This window comes from Myripristis murdjan, chromosome 23 (assembly GCF_902150065.1).
Source record: "Myripristis murdjan chromosome 23, fMyrMur1.1, whole genome shotgun sequence".
In the NCBI taxonomy this organism is placed as follows: Eukaryota; Metazoa; Chordata; class Actinopteri; order Holocentriformes; family Holocentridae; genus Myripristis; species Myripristis murdjan.
Genome location: NC_044002.1, coordinates 26347043 through 26368415, shown reverse-complemented (window position 1 = coordinate 26368415; position 21373 = coordinate 26347043). Strand labels below are relative to the sequence as shown.

Here is a 21373-nt window from a genome sequence, read left to right as displayed (position 1 = left end):
GTCAGCCTGCAGGCGGCCGCGGAAAAACTGATCCCAGAGCAGATTAACTCTTTGAAAGGAGCTGCTGAGGGTTTGATTCACCCTCCAGTCACAAAAGTCACAAAACTTCCTTTTATTTTCCACTTTAGAAGGTTAAGTTTGTGCTTCATTTATGGTATTTTCCTTGTAATTGACATTTAGATATATTTGTATTTGTACTAAATATTTGTTCGAATTATTTCACTCATTTTCTGTTTTATTCATTCATTCATTTCATTTTAATGATTTGCTGGTAATTCATAACCTTTTACTGATTTCTTGCTGATTGCTAATCACCTTTTTTTTTTTTAAAAAAAATAAAATAAAATAAATAACAAATCAGGTGAATTTGCTCACGTTTCAAAGAGTTAATCCAGTAACTTTAATCCCGTCTCATTTGAAAGTGCTTCACCTAAAATGTTCCTAAGGTAATATTTAAGAAATTCTCCAGACTTTTTTGACAGAGTTCTTACATTTTATTCTAAGAGTTTTATTCTAGTGTGTCTGGGCCAACGTTTACGAGCCTGCGTCCTTCTGTCCCGCAAAAGCAAACCGGGGTCAAAGGGCAAAAGCAAACCGGGGTCAAAGGTCACGACCGGGTTTGGGCTTCAGACCAGCAGAACCAACACAGTGACGAGGTTACGGTGTGGAACCACGGCTCTGTGTCGCACAGGCTTGGACTCGCTCAGCCAAACTTTGCATGCATGTAGTTTCCCGATTTGGGATCAGTAAAGAACACTGATCTATCCAGGTGGCCTACAAAGTGTGTGTGTATGTGTGTGTGTGTGTGTGTCTGTGTCTGAAACCAAATATAAACCGGTGCTCGCTGTCACTCCACATCCCCAGGTGCGTCTTCACTGAGTTCTCATGGAACCAGGGTTACAGTCTCATAACCGTGGTTCTAACAGCGCCTTCAGGTTCTCATCAGAACGTCTGAAACCGGGATTTTTCCACGTGTACGAGTTAACGAGAACATGAACGCCCCCTCCAACTCCTGATGAGCAGCTGGAAACGGGAACATCGACGCTGCAGCGGCTCTCGAGCTGTGATTTGTAAAGGTTTGTTAATGACTTTTTTTTTTTTTTTTTTTTTTTGCAATGGTTTCCTGATTTTTCCGCCCAGAGCGCTAGAACAGCAGCAGAGGCGTACCTTGGAAATCCGAGCACCTGAATACCTCCTTTCTTTTCTTTCTTTTTTTTTTTTTGGTTTACGAAAATGGTCCTGGTTCTGGTTCTTAAACTGGTTTCTTGGAACCACTTCAGCTCAGTTTGATTTGTGTGGCGTCTAATCGTAACAGCAATTTCAAGATCCGGACAGGCGTTTGTGTAATCCTGTAGCACTAGGTTTGCATTTTTTTTTTTATTATTATTATTTATTGTGTTTTTTGTGTATTTTATACACTGGAAATTTTCATCTGCATTATTTTTATGAGCTTAAAAGTTGTGTGTTTTAACTTTTGAACTTTTGTAAACGCCTCAGGTGACTGTTCATTTCTACAATATTCTCTCTGTATGTGGTAAAATGTCGTAAAGCGTTTCGTGATCTGTGTCTATTAAAGGCGCCACACAAATCCATTTTACTTCCACCTGCTTATTTACAATGTACTGTTTCTAGCGCTCCCGTCCTCTCAGAACTTATTTTTTGGTCGTCATGAGCTCTGAGCAGTTTGACGTTGGGCTCGTAATCCAGAGAGGAAGCAGTTCCTGATTGGCTGAGGAGGCCTATAACCGGGGTCTATGGGAACAGTGGGCGGAGCCAGAGTGGAGTGGGCGCTGACACGGCACAAACCTGACGCCACATTACTGGCCCGACCCGCTGCAGCCTGCTGGAGGATGTGAAGTCGCAGACAGGACGGGTTTATATTTGGTTTGGTATTTTCACTGAGCGAGTTGGTGTGTGTGTGTGTGTGTGTGTGTGTGTGTGTGTGTGTGTGTGTGTGTGTTCAGGCGAGGAGCTCAGCTGCACATAAAACCTGCTTTGATGTTATTTTGACTTAATTTCTGTGCCTGAAATTAATTTTGACGGCGTGTTAGGGAAACTGCAGGGGGAACAAATACAGAACAAAGGAGGGGAGGCGATATTCAGAGAGAAAAAACTCTGAATTACTGAGATTAAAACTCAAAATATTCTCTGAAATCAGAGTGGTAAATTTGTGAGAAAAAACACAAAAATTTATGAGAAAAATACAGAAAGAAAAACTAGTTTTACATTTTTTTTTCTTGTAAATTTTTGACTTCATAATCTCAAAACTTTTTTTTTTTAGTTTTTTTCTCATAAATTTGTCATTTTTGGGGGGAAATTTACAACTTTAATCCATCTAAGTTTTTTTTTTTTTTTTTCTTGAATTATCACCCCTCCCTGCCGTGGCGGTGTAGTTTTCCCCCTCACACGCCGTCGTCCTGCTCTCACAGCTGCTGCTCTTCGGCTTCATATTCACTGTGTTTCACGTTATATAAAAAATTAAAAAACATCCGGGCAACAAAACGAGTGAAAGCAAAGCGCTGGCCCTCGCCCGTCCTCACGCTGACAGTTTGTTAAATTATTTGTGGCACGTGGAGGTTAAAACTTCAGCGACGGAGCGGAGCAACTTTCATGGCAATACTTTGAACATCACTTTAATTAATCCTGTAATCCTAATCCTGTAATCCTAACCCCAATGCATTAAATGAATTTATTCCATCGGTTTCTGAACGTTTAAAGTCTCTGACTGTCTTTACAAAACTAAACGCAGGCCCCCGGCGATCACAGGCTTTTAGTAAACTTCTCCTTGGCCAAAGCAGATACATGGTCATGTGCAATACACAGAGTAAAAATACAGGCTTATAAATGCAGTGTTTGTTTTTTTTGTTTTTTGTTTTTTTTTCATAATAAACTCCTTAATATCTGATTTAGGGAAAATAGATTTTCAGTATTTATGAAACTCCCTTGCTACTTCTGCTAACAAAACAATAAAAACAAAAATAAAACTACAGCACCAGAAGTTCCACCTGTTTCAAGCCTCGATGTGAAACAACCTGGAAACGTTCAGAGTCATTTCAAAACGAGACACAAGCTGTTGTTGTTGTTGTTGTTGTTGTTGTTGTTGTTGTTTTCTCTCTGTCTCTCGCTCCTGAGCTCATCGCCCTGACGCTCGGCTTTTGGTTTGATGTGAAAACAAAAGAAGAAGAAGGAGAACGTGAGGACTTCCTCGGTGGTGATTGATGCCACAGTGCTGAGTCACTGTTAGCATCGATAAATCATTTAAAAACAAACTGAAAATGATGATTTTTTTTTTTTTTTAACTTTGATTGGAGGAAAAAACAAACAAAAACATGAAAACACGACAAAAATGAGGAACTATAATCAGCGCAACTTCTGATCAAAAACTCAGATTTCCACCAAACTGAGTGGGCGGGTCGGTCACGGGCCAAAGAAGAGCAGCTGAACTTTTCACTCCCCCTTTTTGGTAAAGGGGGCGTGTCAGTGGGCGTGGCGGTGGGCGTGGCCTACCACAGAAAGGCTCCTGACCTCTGAGGGGCTTCACGTCACAGCTCTGTCCTCCATGTTTAAATGTTTTATCAGTCTGTTCGTTTTAAGTCGCACTTTCGGGTTACAGGGTCACAGGATCGTAAACACTCAAATACCCACAATGCCTTCATGTCGGCTCCGCCCACAACTGCCCATAAATGGTGGCAAGTTCGGACAGGAAGTTCAGGACATCTTGGACTTCCCCCACATTTTTCCGACTCCGTGGATTGTTTTTGGTTTTTCCCGTGGACCCTGGTGGTCAGACCTCTGTGTGGCCTGAGGTTTCAGGGTCGGGGTGTTTTTACGGCTCAGATGCTAGTTCGGAGTTTCCTGTCGCTTTAACTTTTCAGGCCGTTCAGCCAAAAGAGGGCGTGGCAGTGGGCGGGGCATAACACAAAAAGTCACAGAGCGTCCCGGTGCATTAGCAGAACACCACAACATATTTGCGTGATGATGTGTTTGATTCCGGGCTAATGAACAACTCATTAACGCCTCACACTAATTGGACCACACCCACTTCCACCCAAGCCACGCCCACTTCTGTTTAAAAAAAATCAGTTTCTCCAAAAGGGGTCATGTGAGGTATCCTCTGACTCGGCTTGTTGCTGCCGACAAGCTGGTTGACACAAGGCCACGCCCACGTCTTCCCAGGCCACGCCCACTTCCTGTTGTGCTCACACGGTGGACCAGAGCTGTTTGTTTATTTATCTGTTTTTTCTTGTTTGCGTGTCACCTCAGAATGAACGCAGCAGTGATTTATCGATGCTAAAATGCCACGTGCAGCACCAAAAAAAAAAAAAAAACAGAGGAAGCGGAGAAAATGTCAGAGAGCGGCTCAAAATGCGTGGAAAACAAATAATCACGCACACACGGTGCTTCCTGCCACGTCCTCGTGCTGCGATGACTTCAGCGATGAGCTCTGCGAGAGTCCGGCATGAAAAACGACTCAATCAAAATCCTCATTTTGGGAGATTAAGGCAAGTCTGTCATTAAAAAATATAGAATAAAATATATAATATATAATATAATATTCAAGCACAGTTAGAAGATTAGGCATAGTTCTCTTTCCTTAATGAAGTGTGTGAGTGTGTGTGTGTGTGTGTGTGTGTGCTCCTGCAGTCGGTCAGTTGTCCTCTCGCTGTGTGTGGCCTTAAGTTCCCTGACAGCCCTGTTGGGACAGAGGACACAGGTTAGACAGCCGAACGATACACTGGGTCATGTCAGTGTGTGTGTGTGTGTGTGTGTGTGTGTGTGTGTGTGTGTGTGTGTGTGTGTGTGTGTGTGTGTGTGTGTGTGTGTGTGTGTGTGTGTGTGTCCTCACAGAGCTGGTTCTCTTGCGTTTCCAGCAGTCTGGGTTGAGTCTCTTCTGCTCGTCGGCGAGAGCCTTGGCCTGCAGCGTGAACGCTCGCCGCTCCTCGCCGCGCATCTTCTTCCAGCGCTCGCCGAGCAGGACGCTGATCGCCCTGCAGACACACACACACACACACAAACACACACACACACACACACACACACAGATGAAATATAATGTTGGTCATAGTTTAACCCTCTGAAATCTAAATGAAATCCCCCTCAGAAGTTCAATGCAGATTCTTCTCTAAACTGTTTTATTTATTTCACCCATTAAACTCTGGGTCACTTAGATTTTTTCAAGGCAAATTTTAAAGGCTAAAGTAGTGATTTAAAAAAAAAACTTTTTTTAAATGTGCATATATTTTAGCTTTTATTTTTTTAAATATGTATTTTTTCAATATAAGTATTTTCTATTACTTTTTCTTACTTTTGTACCATTAAAAGCTCTTATTTACTTATTTGATGTTCTTTAAAAGTAAGAGTCTGCACTTTACAACAGGAAAAATTTTTTTTTATTGTTTAAAGTTTATCTATGTAAATATATTTTTACATACAATTTATGTTTTTATAATTGTATATATTTTTATGCTCTTTTACTTTCCATTACTTTTTTGGATGTAAAATGTATTTTAAATTTAAATAAACTTATTTGATATTAAATCATTGGTCAAAGGAACATATTTTACATTTTTTAAAATATTATGTACATATATATTTAGACAGTTTTTACCTATGTAAATATTAGGGTCGCCCCCTGAAGTCCTGTGTTTTTCATTTTTGTTTTTTCCTCTGATAGATGGTGCACTGCAATAGGGAACGGACAGATATTATGTTTTATATCTTTTTTGAACTGGTAGATGATGTGCAATTAATTGGATTAATTATATTTCCGTGCAGCAGATTTCTTTTACTTTTTGTTGTTTTGTGCTGTAAGAAAGTCTTTACAAAAAATGAATAAACTCATTATTTTATAATAATAATGTCTGTGTCCACGCTGAAAATATCTGTGCTCTCCAAAAAATAAATAAATTAAAAATTACACAATACATCAATAGAGTGATTTTGCTGTGTGCTGGTGATGCATTTAGGAATGTACAGTGATTCACACACACACACACACACACACACACACACACACACACACACACACACCTGTTGTCCTTGCCCGGGTACATCTGTGTGTACTCCACCCTGAACTTCTTGGCGAACAGCATGAAGGCGTTCATTGGCCGCTTGCACTTAGTGGGCGGGGCGGCGCTGCTACTTCCTGCCGCGGTGGCGTGCTGGCTCCTGATTGGCTTGCCGGCGGGCGAGTGGGAGGGGCCGGGGCTGTGGGTGTCTGCAGGTACAAACAGGTTCATGTTAAGACTCCGACAGGCGTTTCCTGAAACCAGAGGCTGAGCCTGTGACCCGTGTTTCTGCGTTTCTCACTTTCAGCTCTGATCTTTTTCTTAATCTTTAATCTTCTTTTTAAATAACGATTTTTTTTAGATAAACACTGTTATTTTATCATTATTGTGCCGGATAATTAATGATGATTATTAATCACAATGATCTGAGGAGGAAAACTTGACTCCCCTCTGAACAGGCTGAGTCAAGATCCTGTTAAAATTTATTTTTCATGTGCGAGTTATTTTACTTTCATACTGATCTTTACATTTGGTTTGTTTTTGTCTTTCTGTGTTACTGAGACAGTTTGATTGTATTACTGCTTCTCCTTCTGGAGGCTCATGGGCATTTTAAAGGAGCATTCCAGTGATTTTGAATATTCCTCCACATTTTCCACGTCAGCAAACCGTTTATCAAATCCTGCAGGAAACTTAAGATTTCACAGCACAGAGTCCAAATGTGAGTAAAGCCAACAGTGGTGCTGCTTTGAGGAAAACTCATGTGGAGGACTTTATTGGGCTGATGGAAAACTGGAGTGAAGAAAGTGTGAAGGCTCTGAAAGTTCACGTTCATATCGTAGTGGGATGAATGGAGGAAAGGGAGGAGGAGTGATGTGGCAGCTCTGAAAGCCCACTGCTCGCTCTGGGAGGAGAGCAGAGGAACGTTCTGCAGAGGAACCGGGGGCGGAGCTAAAAGGCTGGTCATGGTTTGTACCTTGCAGCGTGTCTCTGTCTGGGGACACGGCGCCCCCGCTGGACTGGGAGGTGCGGCGCCGCCTGGCCATGCTGCTCAGCACGTAAACCGCCGACGAGTCCAGGGGGGTGAAGTCGTAACTGAAGACGACACACACACACACACACACACACACACACACACAAATGCTGATCAAGTCTTAGCACGTAACACGAAGATAGGCTCTGGAGAAGAAGAGCACCACTCGGTTCTAAAAAAAGAAAATAATCAGCCATATTCACGCATTTATACACGTCTAACAGCTGCTTTCATCCTACTGAGTTCTAATCCACATTTACACTCCGACACCGAGGAACGTACACCCAGAACACCCAGAACATCTGCTTTACACCCAGAACACCCAGAACACCCAGAACATCTGCTTTACACCCAGAACACCCAGAACACCCAGAACACCCAGAACACCCAGAACATCTGCTTTACACCCAGAACACCCAGAACACCCAGAACATCTGCTTTACACCCAGAACACCCAGAACACCCAGAACATCTGCTTTACACCCAGAACACCCAGAACACCCAGAACATCTGCTTTACACCCAGAACACCCAGAACACCCAGAACATCTGCTTTACACCCAGAACACCCAGAACATCTGCTTTACACCCAGAACACCCAGAACATCTGCTTTACACCCAGAACACCCAGAACATCTGCTTTACACCCAGAACACCCAGAACATCTGCTTTACACCCAGAACACCCAGAACATCTGCTTTACACCCAGAACATCCAGAACAGCTGCTTTACCTCCAGACCACACGCTGGGCATGTTTCCTCTGTTCTTACCTCCTGAAGGCGTCGAACACCAGCGAGTCGTCTGTGTGCGCGGCGTCTCTGTGGCCCGGAGGGAGGCAAACGTCTCCCACCTCCACCTCGTAGCACGGTATCCCATAATGCACCACTGTCAGGCTGGGGTAGAACGACGCCCACCCTGACAGAGAGAGAGAGAGAGAGAGAGAGAGAGAGAGAGAGAGATGAAAGGTAAACCTCCTGCCTGTTGACAAACTGCTGACACTGCGCTCTGTGTTTTTTGAATTGGAGCTGAAACAGTTAAAAATACTAATAATCAATTCCAATATTGATAACTGATCATTTTGGTCGTGTGTCCGGGGTCTGACTCCAGGCGGCCGCTTTCACACTTTATACATGAGATTAATTCAAAAACAGAAAGAAACAGACACACACACACACACACACACACACACACACACACACACACACACATCATTAAGTAAATGTTTTTTTTTTCCAGTTGTGCCCCTGACTCCACACTGAACACACAACACACTCATCACTGCTGCCTACATTTATCTTTATCTAAATTTATCCTTATTCCGTTTGTTCTACTCAATAAATGCAGGATTTGTATTTCATAAACAGTAACTGTAAAAAAAAGAAAGAAAGAAAGTATTATTGTTATATTATTATTATAAAATATTATTGTTATTCCATTTTTCTCTGTTCAATCCTTGCAGCATTTATAAGAGTTAGATAAATATTAATAGAAAAAGAGGAGAATAAAAATCTTTTTTATTGATTTTTTTTTTTTCAGCCCAGCCACTGGTTACACAGAGAGCAGACTGATCTGTGTTGCCTAAATTTATTAGTTATTGTTCTATTTTTCGTTTTTATAGTAAAAAGCAAAAACAACCTTTTTTTTTTTTTTTTTTTTTTTTTACAGATTTTTAAATTTTAAATGTATCTGTAACATTCAAGTTGTAAAAGAGCAGAGACCATAAATTTACATAAATTTGGTCAGAATTCTGTTTTTTCTCTTTCAAAGTGTTTCAGATAAAATAACAGCGGCCCCTACCTTTGTTCCTGACGTAGAACGGGTGATCGAGTTGGCACTGGGCAGTCAGGGGGGCGTGTCCGAAGGCGCCGGGGTCAAAGGTCAGCTGCAGGACGGACTGTCCGGACGACACGACCTCGGCGTGCCGCAGCAGCCGCAGCCCCTCCGAGCCGTAAGCCTGCGCCGGTCCAACACAACACACTCAGTCACACTTTCAAACTCTCTCTCTGTCTGTTGCTAAGCAACTGCCTCCTCCCAGAGACTTCCTGCACTTCCTGTTGATGGAGTTTCACATCCCGCGTCCTTTCCTAAGCACGTTTCCTTGGCCTTGATGGAAAACATCACGTGGAGGAGAGTTCATAACGACAGCGTCGACGCCCCGTGAGCTCTTACCGTTTTGTTTCAGGGAAAATGAACAATATTTCTTCCTGAACTGAAATAAAAGGATCTGGGCTACAGGAGAAAAACCAAACGGCTGTCGCATCAAGAACGGCTGCTCACGTTCACCCTCCACATGAATCCCAGTTAGTTTCTGCCAGATTATAGGCCTAATATGGATTACACATCATCATCTGGCCAAAAACGCCTCATATATTTTCTGTGTCACGGTTCATATTCTGGTTCTGAGGATTATGAGCCTGAGCGGGTGACAGTTTAAAGGCTGAATGAGCAGGAAGAAAAATCCTCTCCATCATGACTTGTGAGCCACCAGCAGTGTGTGTGTGTGTGTGTGTGTGTGTGTGTGGGCGTCAGTCTTTGGGCAGCAGGTGTGTCGCTCCCAGCCAATCACAGTGCAGTGCAGTGACAGATCAACAGCACTTCATCCAATAGGAGGCGACGAAAATCATGGACACAGAAAAAAGAAAGGAAATCAGGGGCAGGGTCTGACGGCATTCATTCCGTCGCCATCCTAGGAGAGGAAAACTAGCTGCCAGTGGTTAGCTTAGCGAGGGAGGTGGGCTTAACTTTGGATGTTGTGTTTACAAACTGAAACAAAAAATCCTGCTCACGCTGCCTTTAGGAACCTCCACGAAACTCAGGAAACACCTTCAAACGTGAACGGCCGGAGGGTGCGCCGCTTTAAATGGGGCTGCCGCAAGGAATTGTGGGACGGCATTATCTCCTTTCCCTTGGTAAAGGAAGAGGAAGCAGTGAAGCAGCTTCCCTCAACATTTACAGATGGAAGCTCTGTGGGAGGTGGAGACATCGCAGCGCCGGGCGCCCGGCAACAGAGATGGAGACAAATAAATGAATAAATAAAAGGAAAACAAGCAACAGGAGGATCAGGGCTTTCTTTAAACTCTCTCACCTTCAGCGAGCCGCCGTCTTCCTCGTCGCCGGAGTCTTCCTCGCCGGAGTCGACCTCCTCGGCGTCCTGCCACTCCAGGTTGGAGCCGCCGTGGAAACGCAGCCGAGTGCCTGGCAACAGAAAACAGACGCAGACCCGTGTTTTTACATTTTACTGCACCAGCGCTCGCAAGACCCGCACACAAACAACAACAACAACAACAACAACAACAAACATCTGGTATCTTTCAAACTTAAAGCCCTCCAGCCTTTCGGGGGACAGAATCCAGTCATTTCCTGTGAAGCTTTTATTGTGAAACTCAAAATCAAAAATCACAAGATACAGCGACTGAGATTTAGTCCACATCATCCAGACCATAGTGTATATCCATGTGTGTGTGTGTGTGTGTGTGTGTGTGTGTGAGACCTTTGAGGAAGCAGTGCCAGGCGGTGGGCGGCCAGGTGAAGCTCCAGCCCATGTCTTCGTCGTCGGACAGCGAGGATCTGGTCGACACCGCCGAGCCGCACTCGCTGCTCGTCTGCACAGTTTAAAACCAACAAAGGAGCAGATGCTGCTTATAGTCGAAGAAAAAAGCTCAGATATTCTCTGAGATTAAAGTGATTAAAGATTAAAGGAATCACACGGCTTCACTTTGCTGAATCTAGTTCTTAGTTCTTGGTTCCTTGACCAAAAAAAACCCACAAAAAAGTAAAAGAGAAACTATTTTTCCGAGTTTTTTTTTTTTTTTTTTCAAATATATTCAACTCAACTCAACTCAGCTTTATTTATATAGCACTTTAAAAACAACCACAGCTGAAAACAAAGTGCTGTACAAAAATGATAATAGAACAACAAAACAGAAAGAACAGTAGAAAGAATAAAAACAATCAAACAAATTATTATATATTTATGACTTATCTCAGAGAATTTCTGAGGTTTTTCTTTCAAATTTTATCTCTATTTTTTCTTGTATTTGTAAAACTTTAATCTCAAAAATTAAGATTTTTTTCTCTGAATATTATCCTCCCCCCACCTCCACCCCCATTTTATGTTTTTTTCGCCCTACAATCACTCTGATACGCTGTCGCCTCAATGCGAGTGGAAATCTGCTGAAACTCACATCATTTTACAGCCATGGATTATAATTTCAGTTTATAATCCTGTCTGCAGCAGAAATATTGACAGGATCAATGGACTGATCAGTTTAGAGCGTCTAGCCCCACTGACCAACACATATTCTGCTCTATTTAGCTCAGTGCTGCCCCCGCTGGACACGACGCTGAGCTGCAGCCTGTAGGAGGCGGTCGTACCCGGCTGCGCCTGCGCTCCCTGCTGTGGCCTGTAGGGGGCGACGGGGCGCTGCAGAGCGGAGCAGGAGGAGGAGGAGGAGGCCGGGCGTAGGAGTGAAGGTTACTGCTGCTGCCGAAGACGTGGAGCGGAGAGGAGCTGGGGGAACACACACACACACACACACACACACACACACACACACACACACACACACACACACACACACGTGACTGTCAGTTCATTTTTGATTCCAGTTAAACTGAAGCTGAGATCACTGGTTTGATCTGAAGGAGGAGACAGGAGGAGGTGAAGTCTGTGTTTTAATGAATGTCCAGTTCACCTGTTTGTTATGGAGAGCAACGAGGAGGACGAGAAATTATCACTGCGGCCGCAAATAAGACCAGAGAAGAAGAACGCTGGCAGAAAACTGCGGATCGTGTAAATTCGTGAATTATCTTCCAGTTTATTTCTATTAATTAAACATTACATCCATATAAATCACTGTAGTTTTAGTCAATATCAAGTGAAATAAATGTTACTGATTAATATAATATTAGGCCTCTGTGTGGCACACTTGGTGTTTATCAGATGAGGCACCAGCAGCCTCAGACGAACTGGGCAGCCAATAAGGAGTGAGCATCATAATCTGCCTCAGATTGGGACGGAGCTGCTGTGGATTATTAATCTGCTGTTGTCAGGTTTAAAGGGTTAACAGACGCATCACCTGAGGCAAACAGGACAAAAGACGAAACTCTGAACGTAACCCGGTCCACAGCAGGTTTATGTTCGCAGCATCCGTTACCATGGCGATGAAGCCGGGTCAGAGGAGAGCCGCCGCGGTGACTGAGCACACCTCGCTGACCCGCTCACCTGCTCAGCTCTGAGGCCGCAGTGTGTGTTGTCATGGTGACAGAGCGCTGCAGGCTGTCATCATCATCATAATCATCTTCATGTCATCATCACCATCATCTTCGTCACATCATCATCATCATGACATCATCATGATGTCATCACGCTGCTGTGCCGCTGATGAGGATGTGTTACTTCTCTTTCATGTACAAATTTATATCAGCATTAACCTGCTCGCTCTGCTTTGAAGAAACCAGCTGAATGTGAAATCTGTGTGTGTGTGTGTGTGTGTGTGTGTGTGTGTGTGTGTGTGTGTGTGTGTGTGTGTGTGTGTGTGTGTACCTGCAGTGGGCGGGGCCCTGCAGCAGGGGGCTCTGGGGCCCCGTGGCGATGTGTGCCAGCTGTGTCAGCCACAGGGTGTCTGGAGGCGCCGGGTGGTGTGAGCGTGCGTGTGAGTGTGTGTGCTCGTGCTCGTGCACGTGCGCCGTGCGCTCCTGGTGCGACACGCCCACCTCCACCTGGTAGACGGGCGCCGCCTCCTCCTGCACCTCCTGCAGCTCCGGCAGGTCGTCTGGACGAGAAAACAAACAAACAAACAAACAAACAATGAGCTCCTTCACTGGATAAAAATCTACAAAATAACATGAAAAAATCCTTTTTAAAATTCTCTCATCTCAATATCTCAGCTTTCATCTCAGTTTCAGTGGATTTCTTTTTCTTTGACGGTACAGTTTTAATTTGCTACAATTTTCTGCAGACTCTAAAAAAAAACACATTTAAATTGATTTTATCCTGCTATTTCCTGTAATTTAACAACATCACATGTCTTTTAAATTACCATTTTGTCATTATTATTTTTTAACACTTCTCTGATACTGCAAGAATCCAAAATAATACTTTTTTTTTTTTTTTTTTTACCAATGAAGAAATGGGTTTTTATAAGTCTTTTCACTGTGTTTAACTTATTAACCAAGACACTTCATGAATTTAATAACTTGATATTCTTGAGGTTGTAGCGCCATCTAGTGACGGAAAACAGCAACTGCAGGCAGCCTGGACCCACTGTCTGTATGTCAGTTATCTGTGATGCGTTCAGGCTCTCGTGAAAAAAAAAAAAAAAAAGGTCATTGTAAAATCACAAACTCCTGAAGGGCCTGTCTGGTGGCCCTTACCAGTAGAGGAAGCAAAAAAAAAACAAAAACAAACTAATAATAATAATAATAATAATAACAATAATAATAATAAAAATCAAATATTAAAAATGACCATTACATCAGTAAAGAAAGGAAAATTACCAAAAATGTACCTGAAAATTAGCACACACACAAAAAACTACCACAAGACAGCTATATTTGTAATTATTAAAAAATATAATATGAGAATTGTTAGATTTGTGGTGTTTAAATGCTTGTGGAAGGCGTCTGAAAGCAGCCTCATAAAACATCATGGTAAAACAATCACTCATGTATTTTTTGTGCCGTATTCATTTCTAGTGATTTTTTTTTCTATTTCTTCTGAGGACCCGTTGGAGGCCCCTGAGGGACGCCAGTTTGAAAACCACCGCTCTCTGCTGCTGTCTGGTTATCAGACGGTTCTCCAGATATGAACACGTGAGACATGAACACCTCAAAAGGAAACGATGCGGCTGACATCCAGCTCAGTGTGAGCCTGAGAGACGGTGAGGTTGCGGCGGCGAGCTGGCGTACCGTACTCCATGTGGCTGTCGCCGGGCGAGGCGGGCAGGCGCTCCTCGCAGTGCAGCTGGTCACATGATCGGCCTCCGTCTGCGTCCGTCATGGCGTCTGCAAGTCAGAGACACAGACAAACACACAGAGAGGAGATCAGTCACCTCAACCCTGCTGCCCCCTGCAGGACGGCCACAGATCAGACAGATTAAATTTGAATCATCTCCTGTTTTTCAGCTGGACGCTCAGAATGCATGAATGACATTTTCATGAGAATAATGTCAGATATGTTCAGTTTAATCAAAGACGGGTACTAAAAATACGAGTTTTTGCAGGAATAAGGAGAGAAAAACAAATAGCCTACAGAGTCAGGAGAGGGGAGGTAATATGGCAAAAAAAAAAAAAAAACTGAAATTCTCAGATTAAAGTCGTAAATTTATGACCATTTATGTGATGGGAAAAAATAAAAATGATGAAATAAAAAATTAAAAAATCCTCACATCCTCGCAGGCCAAAGCAGAGAGTTTTTTAAATGCCTGTGTGGAGAAACGAAAGGTGTTGAATAAAACACTCTGGTAGCTGTCGGAGGGTTAAAGGGCTTCACTCCAGTGTGTTTTGGCATTTTCACACTTAAAATTCAAGTTATTACCCGTTTTTTGTTTTTTTTTTCTCAAGCCTCTGGTCTAAGATCTGAGGTCAGCACACACACAACCGTCCGCTCTGAGGAACCAAAACAACATTTCTCTCTCGGACGTCCCGTTCCAGCCCGTTCAGTTCTTGAAGTTTCTCTGCTGCTGAAGGTTAGGTCCTTCGTGCTGCGGAGCTTCAGAGGCTGTGAGCAGCTTCATTAACCCCTTAAATCCTGATCTGCTCCTCAAATTTTCCCCTTAACTAACATCAGAGATAAAAACAAACGTGTTTCCGTGCAGCGGGCCGGGGTCACGTCCACGAGCAGGTGTGTCTTCAGCGTCTCACCTGTGGAGCGGTGAGGAGGCGGAGCTCGAATCTGACGCTCACCTGTCTGCGGTGACGTTTCCCAGCATGCAGTGGGGGAGCAAGTCAGGTCACGCTGGGAAACACAAACAGCAAGAAGCTCCGATCCAGAAACTCCACGTCGGGTTTTCTCTTCAACCGGAATCACTGACCAGCCCCGCCCACCATCTTCATCCTCATCCTCACTCTTCCTCATCCTCACATATCTTCATCCTCACTCATTTTCATCCTCATGTATCTTCATCCTCACTCATCTTCATCCTCACTCATCTTCATCCTCACATATCTTCATCCTCACTCATCCTCATCCTCACATCTTCATCCTCACATATCTTCATCCTCACTCATCTTCATCCTCATGTATCTTCATCCTCACATATCTTCATCCTCACTCATCTTCATCCTCATGTATCTTCATCCTCACATATCTTCATCCTCACATATCTTCATCCTCACTCATCTTCATCTTCACTCATCTTCATCCTCACTCATCTTCATCTTCACTCATCTTCATCCTCACGTATCTTCATCCTCACATCTTCATCCTCACGTATCTTCATCGTCACGTATCTTCATCCTCACTCATCTTCATCCTCACTAATTCTCATCCTCACAGCTGTGTATCTTCATCCTCACGTATCTTCATCCTCACATCTTCATCCTCACGTATCTTCATCCTCACATATCTTCATCCTCACTCATCTTCATCCTCACATATCTTCATCTTCACTCATCTTCATCCTCACATATCTTCATCTTCACTCATCTTCATCCTCACGTATCTTCATCCTCACATCTTCATCCTCACTCATCTTCATCCTCACGTATCTTCATTCTCACATATGTTCATCCTCATTCTTCTTCATCCTCACTCATCCTCATCCTCACATATCTTCATCCTCATGTATCTTCATCCTCACTCATCTTCATCCTCACTCATCTTCATCCTCACTCATCTTCATTCTCACAGCTGCAGACCTTCATCCTCTGCTGCCTCGTCCTCCTCGGCAGCAGCTCAGAGACGTTTTCCTGATCCAAAAATAATTGTCCACATCACACAGAACAGATCTGCATGTCTCCTGCATCACTTTAGACGCATTTCCCTGGAATCCAGCCGCTCATGTTTGGGATCTGTGGAGACCTCGGGATCAACGCTGGAATTTCAAAATAAAGGGTTTGACTGAACCTCAGCCGAGAAGCAATGATGAACCCACGGAAGCAGGTAGGGAGTGTTTTTTTTTTGTTTTGTTTTTTTAAATCATGGACAAATAAAAGCACAGTGTGTGATGATCTGTGACTGACTAGACGCAGGACGGAGGCATGAATGGGACTTTTGATAATTGATTGACTGTAATTTTGATTATCAGTGAATAATTTTAGACACGCTCAAACTGTCTTCCTTTTGTCCGTTCATATCTCGGTTTTTTTTTTTTTTGGGCTGCTGGTCAGACTGAAGAAGACTCCGACTGGCTCTTTATTGGTCAAATCGATTAATTGACTGAAAGACGTGAGTGAGTGATCGGACAGTGAAAGTGACGATGGGCTGTGCTGCGCTCACCTGAGTGCTCACACTGCGGCTCGGGCTCTGGAGGGTCGCGGTGTTTGGCGGGGGTCGGCACCTCCCACACCATGTTCCTGCTGCTGGAGCGCACGCACGCACACACACACACACACACACACACACACAAAGTTACAGTTTTGTTATACTGCATCAGGCCTAATGAGTCACTTTTTTAAAGGCAGAGTGACTCGGGTTCACTGGACGATTATTTTTGTATTATTAAAAAATTATACTGGATTTTATTTATTTTTGCTGCATGAATGGGACTTTTGAAAATTAACTGACTGTAATTTTGAGGCTCAATGAATAATTTTAGTCATTTATAAAGACTATTTTTGTATTCTATACATGTTTTTTTTTAAAATACAACTCATTCTGCCTTTACGTTATACTTTTTTTTTTTTTTTTTTTTTTTAAATAAATACAGGATTTCTTTAAAAATTTCTGCTGAATGACTGGAGCTTTTCAAAATTAATTGACTGTAATTTTGAAGATCAATGAATAGTTTGCCTTTAATCCATACATTTTTTTTTTTTTTTTTTTTTGTGGAAAATCCTACATATTCTGCCTTTAAGATTATTAAAAAAAAAAATTCTGGTCACTTTCACATAGTTCTTTCTCTTTCTTTTTTCACTACAAAAAACAACTGGATTTTGCTTATTTTCTCACTGCATATACATCTGTACGAATGAATGAATTCCTAATTAACTCACAACAGATCCAGAGTTTAACCACCATTCGATGTTATTGAGTCAGCCCACATTTTAACACCGATGCAGTGACATTATCGCGGGTCAGTGGAGAGTTTCTGTGTGCCGTAATGATCTAAATGCTGTTTCACAGGCTTTTCCACTCCGACAAGAAGAAAAGTCTATTGGAAACACTGAATGCTTTTTTTTTTTTTTTTTTTTTTTTTTTTTTTTTTTGCCTTTGTAGGTGTAAAAACGGTGCGCACAGACACCAACTGTCCTCTAACAGCCTCATCTTTCTAATTATCACCTCTGAGCCTTTTGAGCCTCAGAGCTGGTCAGATGGATGCAGGGTGACATAAGGTGACATAGGGTGACACCGGGCCACGGAGCCGGCTGCCATTATGTAATAACAAACCTAAATATAGGAGCCCGTCCTCGGCCAGCTGCACCATTCACTCCCATGATATACTGAATAAAACTGCATGTTTACAGAGCACGGGAGCACAGAAAGACAATAGGAATGCGTTTGGTTTCTTATCAGTTTCGCAATATCGTCATGTGACCTCCGCTTGTTTATAAACTTTCAGAGCTCCGCGAGTCGGCGCATGCGCAAAAGTGACTCATTCATTCACTGGGAACGGGCAGAATGGGCGATAATTCATTTGAAACAAAGTAGTTAACGTTTCGTAATTATGACCATTTAATACAAAATAAAAACACATTACACACACTCGCACACACACACACACACACACACGGCAGACGTGTTGCCGTGGAAACCGAGCTGTCAGAAACTGTTTGGGGAAAGTTGAGGCGAAGTTGTCGTTTTGTTGTCACGAAACGAAGCGCTGTTGAAATGCGTCGACGTAACAAAAAAAAAAATATATATAATAAAATAAAATAAATCTGAAACTACACGAGTAAAATGTCCGCAACAAGCAAACACATCACATGTTGAAAGACAGAGCGAGAAAACGCTGCTTGACGTTTTTCTGTAAAATGGACGGAGCGGCCAGTCGAGCCGCTGACAACAAAACAACAAACGTCAACAATGAACATTTTCACGGAGCGGCCAGGAAAATGCCCATTTGCGACCAAAGTAGGCCGTGACATGTTTAAAATCCTGCCCGTTCGCTCGGCTCGGCTTTAAACCGTCCGCCTGGCGCACTTACTTCTCAATTTCACGCTTTTAAACAAAAAGATTTCAATGAACTTTGTGCAACTCACCAAAAAACAGTCGCCTTGTACGGAAGGGGGGGCTGGTACAAACACGTTCCCCCCGGCGATCCTATTGGCCAGGCCGCGCGTCAATCAGCGGCTCCTCTCGCTCTGATTGGCCGGGAGCGATGTGGCTTGTGCTCTTTATTACCATCGCAGTAACACCGTCGGGTGGGTTAATATGGTGAAAACACAACGAAAGTAACAATTACACAACACCCAGTCTCATTTATTACCTCATTTATCATTTATTACCTAACTCCAACTGGTAGATATGGCAATAATATTGTTATAAACACCGGAATACGACTGAGAAACTGAAATACTGTTTAACTGTGCAATAATTTGTACCTTATATAAGGTGTATATAGTTAGACTTTTTACATATGCTCGGTTTCTTATGTCTGTATTCATTGTTTTAATATTTTGTAAGATTAATGCACATTTGTACACATAATGCAACCACTTTTTTCAAATTTTCTTTTAATATTTCTTATTTCTTTTTTTATTTCTTATCATTTAATTCGTCTCTTGAGAATTCAGCACCTGCAGCACCTGGATTTTTCTGATTCTGATTCTGATTTGGTACAGAAAAATAAGCTTATTGCGATGGCCAATGAAAACAACAAATAAAACCCAAACTACTTCATTTACCACATGCTGAAAGTTGAACCCTGCAGTTAAAGGGTGAGGTGTGTGAATAATGAAAAAAAAAAAAAAAAATGCTGTTAACATAAAAGTAAGCTGCACAGCAACACATATTCGCAAAACAGGGGCATGCATGTGTACACCTGTTGTCTGCACCAGCAGGTAAATGAAAAATGTCTAAAAAGTAGGGTAGGGAAAAAATGTATTCACTTAAGTATTGCAATTCTTTTTCATTTTTTGTTTGTTTGTTTTTAATTACTGAATTGATTCAAGTCTGTTTCCAGCAGGGTCCCTTAACTTCTTGACCACCTTCTGCTAATCCCATGCAGTTTGGGCCCCAAAGCCTGCAGTCCACATGTGTTCTTGTGGCCTGTTGTAAAATGGTGTGTGTGTGCAGACTGGGGCCTAAACAGTCTTGGAGCTGCATCAGTTGGCTTTGACTGGAAAGCTGAGACTCTTGTGGATTCAATGAGCCACATTTGATTCCTGTGTGATGATGTTGGCCCCCATAGCAGCCATTTCACTGCAGGCAGAGACTTTTGTCCAACTGGACGTCGCTGGAGAAAATGACCTCTGGTGACCTCTAGGAGAATCACAGCCTCATCAAATTTTACACAAACAAACTAGACAAGGATTCAAAAACTAAAAATGCAATAAATCATAGTATCAAATCGGCACCTGAGTATTGTGACAGTATCAAATCAGATAAACAGATCGTCCCAGCCCTGAAAACCCTTTTCTCGCGATTTTTCAAGGAGCAAAGTCACGTTTCAACTGCACGGATACTTCCCACAATGCAAAGCAGCATGTGTCAGTTCCTTTGTTCTCTCTTGCTTTCTCCACATTTAATCCTCCCAGCTTTTTCACAGTGAAGTCTGCAGGCCTGAGCTCATCTGGAGGGAAACGCACGTGTTGGCAACATCCTGAAAGCCCTGGAGGACATTTTTCACCGTAATTATCAGGGCTTCATCGCTGCCAGAGACACACAGAGAAGTGGGTCACCTGACTGCAGAACGTTAGTGTTTATAGTTACAGTGAGAAACGCCCATGCAGGTAATACAGCTTATTAAATTAAAGCTCCGCCCCAGTTCCTCTGCATGTTCAGAGTTTTCTCCCCAGAACATTCCTGCTGGTCTCCTCCCAAAGCGAGCAGTAGGATCACTCCTCCTCCTTTCCTCCAGCCGCTGGTTTCCATTCATTCCACTATGATATGAACATGAACTTTCAGAGCCTTCACACTTTCTTCACTCCAGTTTTCCATCAGCGGGATAAAGTCCTCCACATGAGTTTTCCTAAAAGCAGCAGCACTGTTGGCTTTTCAGGACTTTTTCACATTGTGGGAGGAGTGAAACACTGTTTATGTATTTATATATCTACATTACATATATATGCACACATTTACACACACACACCTACATTTATTACTTATACACTCCTTAATTCTTCATGGTATATGATTATTTCATAGGCAGATAGATAGATGTATTTTATTGATCCCAAATTTGTAAATTCTGATGTTATGCAGCAGCAGCTTGTCCAGACACAGGAACAACAGTAGATGACACAAACTCTACCTCTCAACACTAGAAGAGAGAAATATATATCTTTATAAACATTAATCAACACAAGTAACATGTATATATGTGTACATATGTATGAATGCATGCATGTATGTGTGTGTATAATAAAAATCTGTAGACCTTTCACCTTCAAACTTTTGCAAAGACTGTACCTACAATGAAATACACACACATATAAATATATATGTTTATGTATATGTGTATGTCCCAATTCTTTTATGTATATAAATATAGATAGATAGATAGATAGATAGATAGATAGATAGATAGATAGATAGATAGATAGACTAAAACAAACAAACTGGCTTTCCTATACTGGATTAAAGTGTATCTGTAATATGGCCAATAGTGACCATTTAGTTTAATTTCATTTCTGTATTTTCCAGTCAGGTGTGCCAGTTTGATCATAATGGATGTTTGTTTTGTTCATTAATTTGACTGTGAAATTGATGTAAACCACGTCACAGACAGCGGCAGCACTGCTGCACTGCATGACTGAATCATACTAAAAGGACTTCTGCCCTCATTTCATTACTGACATTTCAGCCTCCGTTAAATATATATATATTTTTTTAATTTTCTCTGATACCAAAAACTGAAAAATCAAACAGCATACTCGCCAAAATCAGTTTTATTTTGAAACTTGTATCCGGAAGCAGGTTTTTGGTTAAAAGTTGCATGCTGTGAAAAGGTGAGTTTTCACACCTGTAGCAATAAAAAGGACCGGTGTACTCTTGTGATCCGCCTCGCTTATG

The 21373-nt window shown here is 42.4% G+C and overlaps 1 protein-coding gene across 2 annotated transcripts; it reads right to left on the bottom strand.

The window, feature by feature from the left end:
* Positions 1-2340: 2340 nt before the first annotated feature.
* On the bottom strand, positions 2341-18419 carry LOC115355194 (HMG box-containing protein 1-like). Of its 2 annotated transcripts, none has more exons than XM_030045904.1 (13): positions 18400-18419; positions 16478-16560; positions 13948-14043; positions 12584-12812; positions 11413-11548; positions 10529-10640; positions 10124-10233; positions 8836-8992; positions 7809-7953; positions 6982-7100; positions 6031-6217; positions 4847-4988; positions 2341-4693 (listed from the first exon to the last, which is right to left on the bottom strand). In XM_030045904.1, exons 2-13 carry the CDS (start codon positions 16548-16550, stop codon positions 4676-4678), a joined length of 1524 nt encoding a protein of 507 aa, XP_029901764.1. In that variant the 5' UTR covers positions 16551-16560; positions 18400-18419; the 3' UTR covers positions 2341-4675. The 2 variants fall into 2 exon arrangements, with proteins under 2 accessions (XP_029901764.1, XP_029901763.1); XM_030045903.1 differs by having other exon boundaries at positions 16478-16557.
* Positions 18420-21373: the final 2954 nt, after the last annotated feature.